Raw genomic sequence first — 20,492 nt, 5'->3', positions numbered from 1 at the left:
ATGGAGGGGCTTAGGGGGATAAAGTTAGCTCATTCCGTACTGAAAATTCAGTGTAGGGTCCAATAACTTTCCCGCCTCTCCAGCTCGAGAAATTGCGGAAAGAGGGGGACCCTAAAAGAGTGTGAGCACATTATGGAGGGGCTTAGCGAGATAAAATTAGCTCATTCCGTACTGAAAATTCAGGGTAGGGTCCAAGAGTAACTTTCTTGCTTATCCAACTCGAGAAAATGCCGAGAGAGGGGAGCCCTTAAAGGGTGTGAGTGCCATTATGGAGGGGCTTAGCGAGATAAAGTTTCTGAAGATTCAGGGTAGGATCCAATAACTTTCCCGCCTCTCCAGCTCGAGAAACTGCCGAGAGAGGGGAACCCTAAAAGGGTGTGAGCACATTATGAAGGGGCTTAGCGAGATAAAATGAGCTCATTCCGTACTGAAAATTCAGGGTAGGGTCCAATAACTTTCCCGCCCATCCAGCTCGAGAAAATGCCGAGAGAGAGGCACCCTAAAAGAGTGTAAGCACATAATGGAGGGGCTTAGGGGGATAAAGTTAGTTCATTCCGTACTGAAAATTCAGGGTAGGGTCCAATAACTTTCTTGCTTATCCAGCTCGAGAAAATGCCGAGAGAGAGGCACCCTAAAAGAGTGTAAGCACATAATGGAGGGGCTTAGGGGGATAAAGTTAGTTCATTCCGTACTGAAAATTCAGGGTAGGGTCCAATAACTTTCTTGCTTATCCAGCTCGAGAAAATGCCGAGAGAGAGGCACCTTAAAAGAGTGTGAGCACATTATGGAGGGGCTTAGGGAGTAAAGTTAGCTCATTCCGTCCTAAAGATTCAGGGTAGGGTCCAAGAGTAACTTTCCCGCCCATCCAGCTCGAGAAACTGCTGAGAGAGGGGAACCCTAAAAGGAAGTGTGCACATTATGGAGGGGCTTAGGGAGTAAAGTTAGCTCATTCCGTCCTAAAGATTCAGGGTAGGGTCCAAGAGTAACTTTCCCGCCCATCCAGCTCGAGAAAATGCCGAGAGAGAGGCACCCTAAAAGAGTGTAAGCACATAATGGAGGGGCTTAGGGGGATAAAGTTAGTTCATTCCGTACTGAAAATTCAGGGTAGGGTCCAAGAGTAACTTTCCCGCCCATCCAGCTCGAGAAACTGCTGAGAGAGGGGAACCCTAAAAGGATGTGTGCACATTATGGAGGGGCTTAGCGAGATAAAGTTAGCTCATTCCGTACTGAAAATTCAGGGTAGGGTCCAATAACTTTCCCGCCCATCCAGCTCGAGAAAATGCCGAGAGAGGCACCCTAAAAGAGTGTAAGCACATAATGGAGGGGCTTAGGGGGATAAAGTTAGTTCATTCCGTACTGAAAATTCAGGGTAGGGTCCAATAACTTTCTTGCTTATCCAGCTCGAGAAAATGCCGAGAGAGAGGCACCTTAAAAGAGTGTGAGCACATTATGGAGGGGCTTAAGATTCAGGGTAGGGTCCAAGAGTAACTTTCCCACCCATCCAGCTCGAGAAACTGCTGAGAGAGGGGAACCCTAAAAGGATGTGTGCACATTATGGAGGGGCTTAGCGAGATAAAGTTAGCTCATTCCGTACTGAAAATTCAGGGTAGGGTCCAATAACTTTCCCGCCCATCCAGCCCGAGAAAATGCCGAGAGAGGCACCCTAAAAGAGTGTAAGCATGTTATGGAGGGGCTTAGGGGGATAAAGTTAGCTCATTCCGTACTGAAAATTTAATGTAGGGTCCAATAACTTTCCCGCCTCTCCAGCTCGAGAAATTGCGGAAAGAGGGGGACCCTAAAAGAGTGTGAGCACATTATGGAGAGGCTTAGCGAGATAAAATGAGCTCATTCCGTACTGAAAATTCAGGGTAGGGTCCAATAACTTTCTTGTTTATCCAGCTCGAGAAAATGCCGAGAGAGGCACCCTAAAAGAGTGTGAGCACATTATGGAGGGGCGTAGGAGACTGAAGTTAGCTCATTCCGTACTGAAAATTCAGAGTAGCGTCCAAGAGTAACTTTCCCGCCCTTCCAGCTCGAGAAACTACTGAGAGAGGGGGACCCTAAAAGGATGTGAGCACAATATGGAGGGGCTTAGGGGGATAAAATTAGCTCATTCCGCACTGAAGATTCAGGGCAGTATCCAAGAGTAACTTTCCTGCCCATCCAGCTCGAGAAACTACTGAGAGAGGGGGACCCTAAAAGTATGAGGCCATTATGGAGGGACTTAGCGAGAAAGTTAGCTCATTCCCTACTGAAGATTCAAGGTAGGGTCCAATAACTTTCCCGCCTCTCCAGCTCGAGAAATTGCGTAAAGAGGGGGACCCTAAAAGAGTGGGAACACATTACGGAAGGGCATAGCGAGATAAAGTTTCTGAAGATTCAGGATAAGGTCCAATAATTTTCCCGCCTCTCCAGCTCGAGAAACTGCCGAGAGAGGGGCACCTTAAAAGGGTGTGAGCACGTTATGGAGGGGCTTAGGGGGATAAAGTTAGCTCATTCCGTACTGAAAATTCAGGTAGGGTCCAATAACTTTCCCGCCTCTCCAGCTCGAGAAATTGCGGGAAAAGGGGGACCCTAAAAGGGTGTGAGCACGTTATGGAGGGGCTTAGCGAGATAAAGTTAGCTCATTCCGTACTGAAAATTCAGGGTAGGGTCCAATAACTTTCCCGCCCATCCAGCTCGAGAAAATGCCGAGAGAAAGGCACCCTAAAAGAGTGTGAGCACATTATGGAGGAGCTTAGCGAGATAAAGTTAGCTCATTCCGTACTGAAAATTCAGGGTAGGGTCCAAGAGCAACTTTCTTGCTTATCCAGCTCGAGAAACTGCCGAGAGAGGGGGACCCTAAAATATGAGGCCATTATGGAGGGACTTAGCGAGATAAAGTTAGCTCATTCCGTACTGAAAATTCAGGGTAGGGTCCAATAACTTTCCCGCCTCTCCAGCTAGAGAAATTGCGGAAAGAGGGAGACCCTAAAAGACTGTGAGCATATTATGGAGGGGCTTAGCGAGATAAAGTTAGCTTATTCCGTACTGAAAATTCTGGGTAACATCCAATAACTTTCCCGCCTCTCCGGCTCGAGAAACTGCGGAGAGAGGGGGACCCTAAAAGTGTGCGAGTGCCATTATGGAGGGGCGTAGCGAGATAGTTTCTGAAGATTCAGAGTAGGGTCCAATAACTTTCCCGCCCATCCAGTTCGAGAAACTGCCGAGAGAGGGGAACCCTAAAAGGATGTGAGTGCTATTATGGAAGGACTTAGGGGGATAAAGTTATTTCATTCCGTATTGAAAACTCAGGGTAGGGTCCAAGAGTAACTTTCCCGCCCATCCAGCTCGAGAAACTGTGGAGAGATGGGGACCCTAAAAGTGTGAGGCCATTATGGAGGGGCTTAGCGAGATAAAGTTGGCTCATTCCGTACTGAAGATTTAGGGTAGGGTCCAAGAGTCACTTTCCCGCCTGTCCAGCTCGAGGGACTGCGGAGAGAGGGGCATCCTAAAAGGGCGTGAGTTTAGATTTATTTGGAAGCTAGAGGCAGCTTCCAGATTTGTGTCGGAGAACTGTGTTGAGAGTGGAGTTTTTGAAACGAGAAGGAATGGCAGATTTGGGTCTTCTCGAAGACGATCTATAGCCATTCCCGATTCTCTTTCCCGATCTATGTCCTTTTGGTATTGACCCATAGGGAAGACACAGAGAGAAGTAGACAAGGCGAGGGCAGAGAATGGAAGAGACAAAAGACGTGGACAAAGAAGCTGCATAGGTGGAGGGCAGAAGGAGATTGGGGCTTGATGGTGGTGCGAGGTACGTGAGCGCTTCTGGGTCGGTTCGCATAACACTGGTGAAGAGGGGGTGGTCTCCAAAAGGGGGAGGGGAGAAGTTCGGGGGGCGGGGAGAAAAGAGGCCCTTTAGGACCCGGCAGCACCCGGTGGGGAGGAGAAGGACCAGAAGGAGGCGGCTCTAGAGCTCCGGAGGTTGCCACCTGCCTCCACCCCGCCCTCGTTGTCACAATTGCCAACATGCTGCCGAGGCTGAGTGGCCCCGCGTTGCTGCTGCTGCTACCTCTGCTGCCTTCGCTGCTGGCTGGAGGAGGGAGCCACGGGGCCCTAGCCGAGGTGCTGTTCCGCTGCCCCCCGTGCACCCCGGAGCGCCTGGCCGCTTGCGCTCCTCCAGCAGCAGGGCCAGCTGCGCAGCCAGCGGTGCCCCCAGCTGCCGCCTCTGCCGCCGCCGCCGCAGTCCTGCCCTGCACCGAACTGGTCCGGGAACCGGGCTGCGGCTGCTGTCCGGTCTGCGCCCGGCTGGAGGGCGAAGCGTGCGGTGTCTACACCCCTCGCTGCGCCCAAGGGCTCCGCTGCTACCCAAACCCGGGCTCTGAGCTGCCCCTCCAAGCGCTGGTTCAGGGCGAGGGTACTTGCGCCAAGCGACGGGACACCGAATATGGCACCAGCCAGGAGCAGGTTGCAGGTAACGGAAGGAGGAGGCTGTGCAGACAACTATTTTGCAGTGGGAAACTTGAGGGCATTGAGGGGCTGCCATTCTACTCTTGTGGAGAGAATTGGGATGGGAGGTGGGAGAAAAAGAGCCACGATTTCCAAAGATAAATTTTGGTTAGGACGAGGGCACTTAAAACTCTTTTTAGGTGGGAGGGTGGATGGCTAGGGGAATGGCAGAATAAAGGCAAAGGGAGGGAATGAGTACGTATACAGAACCTACTATGTGCCAGGTAAGTGCTTTCCAAATATTTCATTTGGTAAAGACGCGGAAAGAGTAAGGGTTTTTACAATATAATCCTAACCTGGGTTAGTTACTTTTAGACAAATTATTTGATCGCATCCTTAGTTTTCTTATCTGTACAGTGAAGGTGTCGGACTCGTAAAAACGCCTTTCAATCTAACTATCCATGAAAACACACACACACACAAACTTTATTATTTGAGGGAAATATGGGGGGGGGCGCGGGAAGGACAAGGAAGAGTTATCCTCTTCATGTGGGGAGTGGTGCAGAGAGAAATTGGGATATAATTTGGAAATAAAGAACCTTCTTGGATCCGAGGAAGGACCTTAAATACACTGCTTGTGTGGGTGGAGGAAAGATTCTTGCCTACCTCCTTTGGAAGGGATGTTGAATGGGGACAAAGGTGCTCCTTACGCTTTTAAAGGTTTTCTCACTTTTAAAGGTTTTCAGAGTCGGGTGCTCTGTCCACTAGAAAGTACGCTTTGCTCAATGTCCTGCCTAGATGAAGGAAAGCAAGAACGCTTACTATTTACCACTGTTGTAGTAGCAAGAGCCCTGGGTTTGGAGTCAAAAGACTTGATGTCTGCTTACAGCTATTTACTTGTGTGACCTTGGAAAAGTCCTTTCCGCTCACCAGGGCCCTATTTCCATTATTTGGTAAGATGAAAAAGTGCTTACTAGTTAATAGATTTAGATGATAGAGATAGGAAGAAAAAGACATGGCTATTATTTTGGAGGGAGAATCGCTTTTTAAAAAAGGCAAGACTTCTATTTTGGGAGGGAACAGGGAGGATACTTCCTACAATGTTGGAAGCATAGAAAGGAGGAAACATTTAAGTGGGAGAGAGAAATGCTGCTCTTAGGGAAGACAACGAACATTCGTGTTCTGGATAATTGGGTGAACACTCTTGGGAGGTGGTGGGGACAGTAGGGAGGACCAATCTAACTTTTTAATAAAAGTCCCTCCCTTCCAGATGGCAGAATAGCATGTATACTCTGTGGGGGTGGGGGAGGGTGCAGATTAGCTTTTAGGCATATTTCAGGGAGGCCATGTGGCATAGCAAAAAGATCTTCAGATCACAGTCTGAAGACTTTTATTCTAATGTTCACCATGCTTAATTTGGTATGTGACCTTGGGAATAAATGACCTCACCGTTTCAAACCTCAGTTTCCATATATTGAAAAAAGGAAGAATACTGATCTATGTGATTTCTAATGCCATCTTCTAGACTCCCCCAATTCTTATCTATTCCAATCTATGGCTTTGTGCCTCTGCCCACATTTCAGGAATCTGAGAGGTGCAATTAAGTCTCAAACAATTTACATTTATTGTTCAACTGGGAAAGTCCTTGAAGCTTCATTCAAAAGATGAAAGTAACTCATAACTTTTTTTTTTTTAAGTGATGGTGGGAGGGAAACATTTTCCAAGTCATTATCTTCCTTCATTAGAGAGAAAACCCATTTCATTATTAAAACCTCATTTAAGCAATCTGTAAGTGTGATTTTTTTTTTAAAGCCCTCAACCACCCCAAACAATGAAGCTCAGCAACCTGCTCAGGTTAGGTTGATTTACTTATTTTATTTTATTATATTGCTACCTGCCCTAGTCACCTGGAGTAAGATGTCTAGGAAATTGTAATTCTTTTCTCCCCTAAAAAAAAAAAAAAAATTAGGCAGTGCCTACATATCTGCTGCATCAGAACAGAGTGGGAACAGGGTTTCAAACTTTAAAGAGCATAAGACCATGCAGGCTTGCTTTCCCAGACTTTCCTTCCAGTCAATCTCTCCCCTTCTTTGCAATACTCCTCCCTCCCCCACTCCATCCTCCTCCTTCTATTGTTTTATATTTTTTCCCCGGCTCTCTCTCTGAATGGAATTACAGAGGAATTATGGGTCAGAGTTGAAATCTTTCTCCTACTTCTATAACACATTTTGATCTTAACTGAGGAACCATAGGACCTCCTTTTCTTTCTCCCCTTATCCTTTGCAGAAATGCCTCCCCCTTCCCTTTTCTTTGCCTCAACTTTCAAGTAATTAAAATGAACCCTCCATAGTACAGTATTTCTTGCATTCTTTCTTTTTTAAAGGCCTATCCTTCTACCCATTTTACACCTGCCCTGCCCTTCTCTCCCCTCCCCCACCTCCCCCGCCTTGTCCTTCCCCCAGACTCATTCATTTCTCAGGCTCTCTGCAGTTGGGGTAAAGGCACTGTGGTTTATGAATTGCACTTTTAGACAAACTAAACATTTTCATTTGGCAGGTTGAGCTTTACTAAGGACTCTGAATGAAAAGAATTATTTGAAATTTAATTGTTTTAATGATATGTACTAAGTATTTTGTTTTTTTGCTTCTTAAATGTTTAATTACAAAATAAGGTATATTGCCTTTACCCCAATCTTGAAACTAATCTCCCAGTCCCCAAATACCATAAAAAGTTAGGGTGTTGAGAAGGGAACAGATGTAGGCTAATTCTATTCAGCCCTCTTGCAGCAGGAAGGGGGGAGGGGATGAGGATGGGGGTGGAAAGGGAAGGAGGGACAATGGGGTGAGTTCATGGGAAGAGTGTCGCTCTGGATTTTCTGTCTGGGCTATGGGGCTTCCTTCTGCCAGAGAACTCCAGCTGCTGCCTTCTCATCCATCCATCTAACCCTGAGGTCCAACCTGAGATTGCCTTTTGGTCCTAGGTGTCTGTATCTCAGGATGGATTGAGGAGAGAGGCAGCAACCGGGTGTGAAACTGGAAAAGAAGGAAGAGGCAGGGATAGAGCGTTCGGAACTAGAGAAGGGGCTGGGACTGGCTCCTCCGTGTTCCCAGAGTCATATTGTATCCCCATTGTCACAAACTAGGGACACTGAAGAGAAGGGATAGGACACAATAGGAGAGAGCCTGGGACTGGTAGGTACACCGGAGGGATAGACGTTTGGGACTATTGGGACATTGGGCCAAGAAAGGTAAAGGTATAGAAAGGATATCGGAGAGAGAGGAGTTGGGGAATTGATACTGGGATAGAGAGGTTGGAATTTGAAGGAAGAGAGTTCGGATCTTAGGGGAGACCTTAGAAGCAGGATTGAGAAAATGAATACTAGAGAGAAAAAGAAAAACTGAAACTGTGTGGGGACACTGGTCAGAGTCTGGAGATGGAGCAAGGAATACTGGAGGGAAATGGGCTGGAAGGGACACTTGGACAGAAAGAACAGTGGTTGAGAGTGGGTGGAGAGGACAGGGAATGCACCACACTGGGGAGAGAAGGGTTTGGGAGGGGCTGGGCTCGGGAAAGAGTGTATGTGGGGAAATATACGCTAATTGTGAGTGTAGTAAGGCCCAAGGGGCTGAATGGAAGGATCCAAAGACTTCCTAACTCAGGACTGACTGTGAGCTTGGGAAGACATCAAGGTTCAGCCTTGAATACTACTTGTCAGCTCTAAGCCGGCTCATCCTTTCTCCTGCCCCCTCAGAAGAACAAACCCTGGGAGCTTAAATTCCTCTCTGAGCAGGTTGCTTGCAAGAATTTTAAAAATACCCTCTTATTTCCAGGCAGCAAAAACTCAGCAGTTCCGGCTCTGTGCTCGGTTCCTTTGTCTTTGTTCCCAGGACTGGGGGCTGCGGGCGCTTGCTTCCGGATCCCAAGCCTGAAAGAAGAGGACAGAATGGGATAGCGTGGATCTGGGTTGGGCTGGGATAGGACAGGGCTGGACCGGGACCTCATGGGATGGGCTAGGATGGACTAGGATGGGCGGATAGTGGAAAGGGAAAGATTTCAAGCAGAAGAAAGAACAGGGGTGTGTGTGTGAGGGGGGGGGCTTGATAGAGACAAGGAAAAAAGAATGGGGGGGGTCAAGAGGAAGAGAAAGGGAATGAAAAAGGAAAGGTAATCTTTGCGGAAGATGACAGGAAGTAAAGTACCCCTCGGGGAAACTGGGGAGGGGAGAGGGGTCACCTCCTTTAGGTGTGTGGGGGAGGGGTGGGGCAGGAAGTGTCTGGGAGAGCTTTGGAGTTCGGGGCCAGGGTTTTTTGCCCCAGGCTTGGCTGGGTGATTTCACCCTCCCTCCCTCTCTCTCCAGCCTCAGTGTACAAAGGGGGGGATTATGCTGAGGGGAGGAGCCAAGCGAAGTAGCTGTCTGGCCCGGTGCTGATATAAAGGTACTATAGAAATGCTAAGTAATTCAAAGTCCCCTGGCCAGCCTTCGCTTCTGCCGTTGCTGGGGGAGAATAAAAAAAGGGGGGGGGGAAGGGAAGCGTTCTGATTTACAGTGGTTGCAGCCTTGCTTTTCTTTAAAAAAAAAAAAAAAAGGCGCCCGGACTTTTGGCTTAGAATGCTCCTTTACATCCCATCTTGCATAAATTTGCATACCGACTTCTGGAGCTTGTAGGACTTCAAAGATGTGAATGAATGGAACTCAGTGACGCTGACTCCCTTCTCTTCTCTCCCTCAGCCCCCACCATCTCCCTTGTCCTCCCCATCATGGGTTTCCAGACAGGACGCCCCGAACTCTCTCTCGCTGCTCTCCCTGACTCACCACTGCAGGTTGGAAGCGGGCGGAGCTGAAGGCTGCTGCCCACTGGAGAGACATGGAGTTCCTTGGCTGAAAGGACAGCCAGGGTGTGGCCTTGGTGCACTCGAGGGCCGGGCTGGGGCCCGGGAGAGCATCCCTGCCTACACAGCCTTAGGGCAGAGAAGTTCTGATTTCTCCAATTAGGATACTTTGTGTTCCAATCCAGAGACAGCTGTTTTCCTGGTTGGTAGATTAGGCCACCTGTGAATTGTAGCAGGAGAGCTCGAAGGTTTGCCCAACACATAGGTCTTCTGTTGGGGTGGTCAAAACTTCTGTGCTTTGGGATTGAGACAGCCTCGGGAGGTAAATGAAGGTTTTGTTTCATGTCCCTCTGAGCCTTACTTTGCTCATCTGTAAAACAGAGATAGTGACTAACTACTGGGGTTGTTGGGAAGAAATTTGAGAATATAAAGTCTATGACTTTACTGTCATACTACTGTTGTACTGGAAAGGAACTTAGAAGTAAACTCGTCCCTCTTCTTCTCCGTTTTATTCATTTTTCCAATTCAGTAAACAAAGTGCTTGGCATGTAGAAGGTGCTTAATTATTATTATTAATTATGAAATTATGACTATTATTGCCTTCCCTCCTATGTACAATAAAGATACAGAGATAAAAACCAAATAGTTCCTCCCCTCAAGAAGCTTATAGTCTTCTATACATTTAAAGCATAAACTAGAGGGAGAGAGTATTAACAACTTGGGCAGTTACTCCCTATAGATGGCACCTGAGCTGATCAATTCTTCCTCTCTCTATTTTAACCTAGAGCGAATAATTAATAATCATAATAATAGATCATATTTATATAGCTCTTTAAGGTTTGCAAACATCGTGGTTATATTCTTTTGATCCTCTTAACACTTCTGTAAAGTAGTTATTTTCCCCATTTTTGCAGTTGAGGAAACTGAAACTCAGAGCAATTAAAGATTAGCTCTTCCAGCTAGCACTTCTATGCTATGTCACCTATATTTTGATAGGATTTCAGAGGCCATCTGTCCCAACCTTTATATTTTACAGTAAAGAAATTTATCCTAGGTCACAAAAGTAATAAAATGGCAAAGGTAGGCTTTTTTTTTTTTTTTAAACTAGGTTTTCTAATAGTCATTCAATGCTCTTTTATCTGGCTAATCAGATTAGCTAACTGGCATCCAGCAGAGATGCCATTAAAAAGATATTCATTGAAAAGGTAAGTTTTGATATGCAAAGGTAATGAAAGTGATTTATGAAAATGAAGTAATTTACTTGGAGTTGGAGAGAGTAGAATGTGGGCCTTGGGATAGGGAGCTAGTAATGCCAAAAAAGGAAGGGTAGGGAACATAACATAGACTTCACCTTCGTCATTAACATTTATTATCATTATTTGACTTTTTCTTATTGATACTTTTTGTCATTTTCAGATATGTCTACCCCTTCACCCCCATCCAGGGAATCCAACCTCATAACAAAGAAAATCAATTAAGTAAAACGCACCAATGTAGTACCCCACGCTTCTAAAAGTGTATGTCACATTACAAAGTGACAGTCTCTCTCTGCTCCATGGGAAAAGGAGGGAGGTGTCAAGTTGGTCATTAAAATTACTAGCAATTCAAGCATTGACATTAAAAAAAAAAAAAAAAAAGAAAACAGGAAAGAATGATTTCTGGATGAGACAGTGGGTGTCAGGCTGCATGAAAATCTGCCTCTCTTCCTCCCAGCTCCCTCCTTCTTTATTCCTCTCCCCACTGGCACTCATCCCAAATACATAGTGGTCCCTGCTGTGGCCAGTCTCTCCTGGGAACAACTGGTTGGGATCTGCCTAAGTGGGCTGGGACCATTTGCCCCTTCTTGTACCCCCTGTACCAATTGTCTGTTGAGAGATAGAAGTTGAAACTATTTAGTTGAAAATAGATTTTTATATCAACGAAGAATTATTGAGTTATTTCTTTGATCAAGGCGCATTTAGGTGTTAGGTAAAATGTATTATCATTGGCTCAGAGCATAGCGTATTGAGCTTGAAGATCTGAGTTCAAATCTCACCTCAGGTTTTTATTTGCTTTGTGACTGTGGGTCAGTCACTTAATCTTTCTGAACCTCAGTTTTTTTACCTGTAAAATGAAGAAGATGTTTTATGGTATTTAACTCACAAAGCTATGGTGAGCTGTAGACAAATGAGCATACACATAGTCATTGTTATTATATTATATTATTATAATATAATATTATTATATTATAGTTATTGTTCTTCATGAATCTATTTAAGTGTTTTTTTGTTTTTTGTTTTTTGTTTTTTTTTTTTTGCTAGATACTGCAGTGATTTGCCATTTCCTTCTCCAGCTCATTTTATAGATGAGGAAATGGGTTAAGTGACTTGCCCAGAATCACACAATTAGTAAGTGTCTGAGGCTGGATTTGAACTCGGGAAGATGAGTCTTCTTGACTCCAGATCTGGTGTTCTATCCCCCGTGCCACTTAGTTGCCCCCCCCCCCCATATACACAAATATATTACACACACACACACACACACACACACACACACACACACACACACACACACCACGAATGCATATATGAATATAGAAGTAGAAATACAAATGTAAGTTTAATTTATTGAGTGATCTCAAACATCGAATGATCTCAAACAATTTCGGGTGCCTAGATCTACATGACAATGAGTGCCCATTAAGTGAATATGGAAAGGGGAGACAAGACACACAAATGGAGCATGTTCCCAAGAACTCAGACAATAGAAACGTGGAATCCTCATTCATGATTATCTGAAGGAGTGAGAGAGGGAGGAAAAAAGAGAGAAGGAAAGAGAGAGAAGGGGAAGGGAGGGAGGGAGAAAGGGGAAGGCAAAATAGGGAGAGAGAAAGAGAGACAGAGACATAGAGACAGAGAGAGACACACACACAGAGACAGAAAGACACAGAGAGACAGAGACACAGAGACACAGAGAGGACAGAGAGAAAAAGAGAGAGAGAGACAGAGACAGAGACAGACAGAGACAGAGAGACAGAGACAGACACACACACAGAGACAGAAAGACACAGAGAGACAGAGACACAGAGACAGAGAGAGAGAGAGAGAGAGAGAGAAAAGAGAGAGAGAGACAGAGAGACAGAGACAGAGAGAGAGACACACACAGAGACAGAAAGACACAGAGAGACAGAGACACAGAGACAGAGAGAGAGAGAAAAAGAGAGACAGAGACAGAGACAGAGAGACAGAGAGAGACACACATAGAGACAGAAAGACACAGAGAGACAGAGACACAGAGAGAGAGAGAGAGAGAGAGAAAAAGAGAGAGAGACAGAGACAGAGAGAGACAGAGACAGAGAGACACACACACAGAGACAGAAAGACACAGAGAGACAGAGACACAGAGACAGAGAGAGAAAAAAAGAGAGAGAGAGACAGAGACAGAGAGACAGAGAGAGACAGACAGAGAGACAAAGACAGAGAGACAGAGAGAGACACACACACAGAGACAGAAAGACACAGAGAGACAGAGACACAGAGACAGAGAGAGAGAGAAAAAGAGAGAGAGAGAGAGAGACAGAGACAGAGAGAGACAGAGACAGAGAGACAGAGACACACACACAGAGACAGAAAGACACAGAGACAGAGACACAGAGAAAAAGAGAGAGAGACAGAGACACAGAGACAGAGAGAGAGAGAAAAAGAGAGAGAGAGAGACAGAGACAGAGAGAGAGACAGAGACAGAGAGACAGAGACACACACACAGAGACAGAAAGACACAGAGACAGAGACACAGAGAAAAAGAGAGAGAGACAGAGACACAGAGACAGAGAGAGACAGAGAGACAGAGACAGAGAAAGAGAGAAACTATGTGGTAAAGTGGCTAGAGCACCAGTCCCAGAATCAGGCTCTGAGTTCAAATATGACCTCAGATATTAGCGGTGTGAGCCCAGGCAAATCATATAACTCTAATGAGACATTCTGACTTCTAGGCCAGAGATCTTTCAATTTAGCTACACTGTTCAATCTTAAGGAGTCTTAAAGAGCTGTGGGATCTTGCTTAGGTTAGTGGTGGACTAGATCTCAGGGCTTTGGCCCAATTCCTTTGATTGATACGTCCTGCTGTTCCTCACAGCATCTTTACTCCACAACTAGAATCTGGACAGAGCTGATATTTCTTATATTTCCCTCTTGTGTAGATAGAGATGTTGCTCTTCCAACTTAAAGTTTTCTCCTCTTTCTTTTTTCCTCCCTTCTCCTTCCCCCCTCCTCCAGCACACATACCCTCACCCTGCTCTTGGCTCCCTGGCTCTTTAACAAAGCCAGAGAAGGTCCTTTCTGGCTCTGATCCCGAATGTCAGTCACAGCTCAGAGGGAGATCTTGCTCAGAAAGCCTTCTCCCCGGGAAAGGAATACAGAGTCGGCTGCAGTCAGGAATTTTTCCCCCCTTCTTTTTTCCTTGGGGGAGGTGTTTGGCAGCCATGTCCCTCTTTTGGCTTAGAGCCGCCTCATCTCTTCCTGGCTGTTGTGAGGTAGGGCAAGGGTGGGAGATTGGAGAGAGGGGGCAGGGTTGGTATTCTTCCAAGTTTTTCAAGAGGGAGTAGATGAAGAAGGGGGCAGAAAGGAAGACTGGCCCACAGGCTCTCCTATTAAGCTCTCCTTGGAAGAAGCCTGAGGAGGTTTCTAATTAGTGGATGGGTATAGGTGTGTCAGGCTGTGTTCAGGAGAAGGATTTAAGAGCAAAAATTTTCTGCCAAGCTCTTGAGTGATAAGAAATGTTATGGGGTCCACGAGGGTTCTCTAAGCTTCAGTTTTCTTGTCCATAAAATGGAGATAATAATAGTACCTACTTCCATTATGATTGCAAGTTTTGAATGAGATAATACTGTTTGTTCATTTCAGCTCAGGCCAGAGAAGAGAGAGAACCCCCCACCCCCATCCCCCTCTCCTTTTTTTCCTACTTAAGGAAGGATTTTCATTAAATTTTGGGGAAAGTTTTCCTGGATCATAAAATTATCAAATGTCAAAACTACTAGACTATTATTGTAGCTAACTGTATTTATGATATTATTATAGCTAAAAATCATTTAATAATAGCAAAGATTTCTGTAGGACTTTTAATGTATGAAAAGCAGGTTTCCCACATTGTATCACTGAAGAGGAGCAGGTTAAGTTTCTTAAATAACTACAGGTTCATATGTAAAAAAGATATGATATGTGTGTATATGTGCACATATTTAAGTGTATATATATACATACATATACACATACATACATATATATATAGCTATTGGATCATGTATAAAGAGTTTCAAGAGGACTTAGAAGTCATCAAGTTATAGTATATTATTATCTCCTTATATTATTGATGAAGAAACTGGAGGCAGGCCAGACATTTATCCCCATTTAACATAGTAGGAAACTATAACCATGTATAGACATGTATGCACCTTGTTCATAGGAGTTAGATAACGTAGAATATCAACAGACAGCAAGGCTTTGATCTCACAGGTTCTGACACTATTACACAGTCCTGCTTTTCTCTAAAAGGGGATTTTGAAGTGATTGAAGCCCCTCCTTTCTTAGTATCTCAGAAGATGATAATCAAGTCACCATTCCAGTGATGGGTTCATATACATAGGAGTCATGATTCTTCCTTCTTTCTAGTGGGTCTCTCTCTCTTTTTTTTTTTTTTTTTTGAGAAACCAGAGGGCTGGGTCCTTTTGTAAGTCAGGAAGAACAGTGATTCCCATGCTGACTTTAAACAAAAATATTTAATTTTTATATTCTTCTCCCCTGGAAGAACTGTTTCAAGCTTGAGGAAGAATGATTGAGGCAAAACTGCAAGGAAGCTTTCCTCATGCAAACTGGGAAGTATCTGTGGGGTCCATTTCTATCACCTCTGAGTGTGGAAGCCAAGAGGTCTTTGGAGGATGAGCTTTTCCTCTCAGTGCTGGAGATTGATAATATGAAAATAGCAACTCCCCAGCAGCAGCCAGATCAATCTGTAGAGTTTCCATAGCAACTGTGGCAGAAGGTGTATGGGGGACAGTTATGGGGGGGGGAGTAGTAGAAGATCTTATGGATCACAAAAGCTTTTGAAGTTGGATGGGGCCAGCTGGTGGATGGATGACTGGAGTATTTGTTCTTTGTACTGCCTGAGATTGTGATTGATATGGGGGGGGGGGGGAAGATAAGAGGAGCTGAGAAAATGGAGAAGGCCAAGATGGAGATCAAGGATTTGTGGTGAGGGAAGTTATTAGATCCTGGAGTTTGAGAATTTCAGAGGTAGAAGAGATCCTCATGGAGGGCATTTAGCCAGAACAGGAATCTCCTCTATGAGGTAGTGGCTGCTGGTCCATCCCCCCTCCCCGTTTGGAAAGTGGTCATCCAGATTCTGCTTAATGACCACTAAGTAATGGCAAGCCCATTCCATGGGATAATCTTTCTTCTAGTAACTTCCTTAGTCCTCAGACTCCAGACAGCATAAGATCTTTCTTTCATATCTTAACCTGTCAAATCTAGCCATGATTTTGTTTGTTTTCATATTAAATACCACCTCAACTTACCAATTTATGGCACAGTGGAACTCTATCTAAGCTTTGTTTCTTCCCTCTGGCTCATGATGTTTGAGATTTCATGGAAGATTTTTGATCATCTCTGAAAGAAATGAGGTTTTGCTTTTGAGTTTGCTTCTAACATATGAATAGTTTGATGAGGATTGGGAGGAAGAGGAATATACATGATATTCAATAGTCCCTCAATTCAAAGAGAATTGTGAAATTGGAAAGTACCTCATTTGGTCCAAATCCAAGCTGAAGGACGAATCCTCTCTAAAAACATAATGAAAAAATAGTCATCCAGCCTCTGCTTAAAAGGTCTTAAGTAACAGGAAGTCATACCTTATGAGGTAGGTCATTTTTGGGGGGATACTCTTAATTAATTATTGGTTTTTAGGAAGATTTAACCCCTTAATGTTGATTTAGCATCTGCTTCTCGGTGACTTTAATTCATCCATTGGTCTTGGTTCTAACTCTGCAGCAATATAACATGTCTAATCTCTTATACATCTGATAATCCTTAAAATGGTTGAAGATAAGTGTCAGGTTCCTCTAAACTTTCTTTTCTCCAGTCTAATCATCCCCAGTTCACAGGTTCATACACTTAGAAATGGAAGAACTTTGGGGTCATCTATCGCAACCTTTTCATCTGGTAAGTGAGGAAATTAAGGTACAGCTGTGACATCTGTTTTTTTTTTTTTTTTTTTTTTTCCAGGTAAGTACTTGAGAAAAGCAACATGAACTACTTAACTCCATGATAACTAATGTAGTGTAACCACTGAGGCAGATGGTGGCTCCTTGAACCAATCCTTGTAATATCATGCTTTTGAGAGCTTTCCCACTGACTAGCCACCTGAATGTATAACAGACTCCCAATATTCCTCCTCAAATGTGCCTGGAAGAGCTCAGAGAGTACAAGAGAATGAAGAGCCAGCATCCTTATTCTGGATCTTCTGCTTTTATTTATGCTTATTAATCTCTAAAAATTCTAGACAATAATTTCCAGAGGAGCTCCTTAACTGAGAAGTGTTCAATGGGACACATGAAATAAGACACTCTCTTGAGGAGTGATTCTCATTATGAGCTTGTAAGCAACTAATTGCGAACAGTTTCTAATTTATGTCCTACTGAGGTCAGAGTTCTCCCCAGAGTTAAGAGGCTATATTGGTTGTCTCTTTTCTGCTGCCTCTTCAGCCAAAAGAGTAGAAATGGGTGAGGCAACTAGCCTCACTCATTATTTTGAAAGAAAATTAGTGAACTCTTAGTAGCCAAGAATAAAGGAAAAAGAGTGGTGACCCATTTAAAGACACTTATTTATATTCAGGATGCTCCCTGTGCTGGTTAGAGAGAGGGTGCAGTCCTGAACATTTTTGCAAGTTTTCTGATTCTTTGCATTCTCTCTATTCAATTTAATCAGACCAGGGCATCCGGGAGCAAGCTTCCACTTTGTTTGTGGTCATGAAGGAAGCTCCTTGAGTGAGGGAAAGGAGATTGGTTTGAAGGGTATGTGGGGGACAGGAAGATCAATCTAATTTTTCTAAATGTTTTTGAAACTCTTGGTGGTTAGATTGAATCATTAAAGTAATGCTTTATGACCTATGATAGGGATGCTGCCTTAATGTATCATAAGATACAATATAAGATAAGATAATGGAAAAAATATTGGAATTGGAACCCGGAGACCTGAATTTGAATCGTAATTCTAATCCTAAAAATTTCATATCTGTGAAATTCTTTGATAAATAATTTCCCTTTTCTGGGTCCTAGTTTCCTCATTTGGAAAATGAGGAGGTTGGGCGATAGTTAAGATATTCCCTTAAAGTACTTTCCAACTCAAGTCTTCTCATTCTTAATCTAGCTCAGTAGGAGAAGCACTGTGTAGCAGAAAGTGTGTTGGGTTTAGAGTTTGGCTATTTATTTGGGATTGAGTCCTAGTTCTGTTTCTCTATAGTTAGTTGGGCAAGTCACTTAAGTTCTCTGTGCCTCAGTGTCCTTGTCTGTAAAATAAGTGCTTGTAAGATCCCTTTAAACTATTTTTCTATGTCCAAATAATCTCCCTCCTTCTGTCATCAGTTCCTGATAATATGGCTCTTGGGAAGGGGGTATGCCCCACAGTGGAACAATAAGTTAATAGTGAGGAATTTAGAATGTAATTGCCAAAAAGAAGAGATTGGGCTGATAAAGTTCTCTTTTGACAGTATCTTGTGCTCTTTCACACAAAGTCCAATCAATACATGTTTACCAGGTGTGAAGCAGCATGCTAAGCTGTAGGATCAATTGCTTTTTGATGGGGGAAGAGAATGGAGTTGAAACCTTGAAGGAAACAAGAATGAGCGTTTTGAAATAGAAAATCACTTCAGAAGAATCCAGAGAGTGTATAGCAGTACATGCAAACCATTTGCAAACAGGCAACCCTCTCATAAGATCATAGAAATCATATGTTTTCATCCTCAGTTATCTAGAAAAATCTTAGGACATGAATAATATTAGGGAACAATGATTTCTTCTGGACTCAAACTGTATGGTGAACCCAGTCACAGATGCAGGATTAATTGCTCTTCTCTGGCCATTGTCTACCATAGTTTTTGATTTTAAAAGCGCCATCCAGAAGGAGACTCCTTCTTGATGCTTTTTCTACTTGGAGAAGCAAACTCTTTCTTTTGCAGAAAGAAGTATGGGCTTACTGAGGAATGAGTGGATCTTTGGTTCTAGTCGGCCCTGTCATTTGTTAACTATGTCACCTGGAGGGTCATTTCAAGGTTTTAAAGATTTCTTGGTGTCCTCAATCTGTAAAATGGGAATAGTAACTGGATGCTGTGAGGATCACTTGAGATTATAGCTAAAAAAGCACTGGGCATCTTGGAAAGGGCTATTTATAAATGCCCTAAATTGTTATTGAAATCCATTCATAAGGATTTGACACTCAACAATACATTCGGTGTTTTTAACAGATAATTCTATGGGAGTTTTTCCACTTAAGAACCTTCCACTATTGTTAGGAAGAATGGGCAAGGACTCACAAAAGACAGAGCATTTGGTACAGTGAAGAACAGTTCTCTCTCCTGCCTACTGTGGAATTGGAGAAGAACTGAACATGATCTGTTGTAAAATTCCCCCCTTTCAGAGACTATTCACTGTATTCAGCAGGTGCTCTCAGTAATAATTAATGATGCATGGAGATTGATCCATCCCAAAGTTTGTCCTTCTCCAGTCTAAATCCCAATAACTTTTTTCTCATTTTTCTTCCTAAGTCCAATGACTTAGTCTTTCTATTCCACCTGGGGCTTTACTTTGGTCTCCCTTCCTCAGTTTTTTTCCTGGACTCTAGAAAGTCACATAGAACTAACCTCGCAACTGTGATCCTGCCGTGGGACTGGGAGTAAAGGATCTAGCCTGCCCAGCCCAGCCCAGCCCAGCCGTGCATTCACCTTTTAAAAGTTGGATTGAATGTCTTATCCTTTAGCTTCCAGTGTCCTATCAGGGTTGGTATTCAGCAAGCAAGGACCCAAGAGGAATCAGCCTCATACTCCTTTTGCCCATTTGACAGATGGAGAGGTGGATGAAGGGCGTGGAAGGAGTGGGAGAGAGATGGCAAGTGAGCCTTCTCCGGGGTCACCCGGATCGTGGGCAGCATATTTGGAACGAGACACCAAAGGTCTCAGCTCCCCTCCCACTCAGTACTCTAGCACACCGAGTCACCTTACCAGGATTCCTGGAGAGCTTAATTTTAATAACAGCTGAATATCAGGGGGAATCTCCCTCCTTCCACCACTCCCCATTCTTTGGAAGACATTGCAGCTGATAGCACCATTTACCATCTTCATATTAATCTCTCCTAGCACTTCAAGGGCAGAGCAGCCCACAAGGCCAGAGAAGACCTTGGCAGAACCAGCTTGTTTTTGTTTTCCCAAATGACCCAATCTCCACCCCTTTCCTAACCCCTGCCCGAACACCCCCTACCCCCACCCCCATGCCTTCCAATTCCAGGAATGACTCTGGTGTTTATAGAGCAGCCATCTGGAGAGCACCCAGCCGGGCTCCTGAGATGGCTGGCATATTTAGCTTGCTAACTGGGGGGGGGGGGGGGGGGGACTGAGATTGCAGTGAGATAAATACACTCACTAGCAGCCTCCGTAGGGTATGGGCCAGGAAGGGCTTTCTTCCCTCTTTATGTTTGTGTATGAATGCATAGGTTTGATTGTGCAAATCTGAGCTTGTAACACATGTTCACAAGTGAATTATATACATGTGTGTAATGTGGATGGATGGATGGATTGGATCCTTTAAAAAAGTATAATTTCAGGTGATATGACTTTCTGGGAAACCTAGATAGAGGATGATTAGACTTAGTGGACATCAATTTTGCAGAGTTTTAGTTGTGAGGGGCTCCTTAGAAGTCATCTGTTCTAATCCCCTCATTTGTTGGTTAAGACAATGAAAAATTCATTGCCTTGTTTAGGGTCACACTCTGTATCAGTGGCAGAACCAAAATAATACCGAGGTCCTTCTCAGCCAAGGGTGCTCTCTATAAGGGGAAAAACTCCCATAGAATTATCTGTTAAAAACACTGAATGTGTAGTGGATAGAGCACTTGAATTAAAATCAGGAAGGCTCATCTTCATGAATTCAAATCCAGCCTCAGATGCTTATTATCTGTGTAACTTTGGGCAAGTCACATAATCCAGTTTGCTTC

General features: G+C 44.1%; 1 protein-coding gene across 2 annotated transcripts in view; it reads left to right on the top strand.

Annotated features, from left to right (window-relative positions):
- Positions 1-20,492, top strand: part of IGFBP2 (insulin like growth factor binding protein 2) — a 64,860-nt gene that overhangs the window by 28,239 nt on the left and 16,129 nt on the right. Inside the window, exon 2 of one of the 2 annotated variants that reach the window (XM_051983576.1) lies at positions 3,678-3,796. In XM_051983576.1, the coding sequence (XP_051839536.1) occupies positions 3,678-3,796 (119 nt within the window). Of the gene's footprint in view, positions 1-3,677; positions 3,797-3,922; positions 4,457-20,492 lie in introns of those variants that run through there. The other variant, XM_051983575.1, reaches the window with a different exon arrangement.

The sequence above is a fragment of the Antechinus flavipes genome, chromosome 3 (assembly GCF_016432865.1).
Source record: "Antechinus flavipes isolate AdamAnt ecotype Samford, QLD, Australia chromosome 3, AdamAnt_v2, whole genome shotgun sequence".
In the NCBI taxonomy this organism is placed as follows: domain Eukaryota; kingdom Metazoa; phylum Chordata; class Mammalia; order Dasyuromorphia; family Dasyuridae; genus Antechinus; species Antechinus flavipes.
The sequence above is the reverse complement of the archived record's forward strand: the minus strand, read 5'-3'. Positions and strand labels throughout refer to the sequence as shown.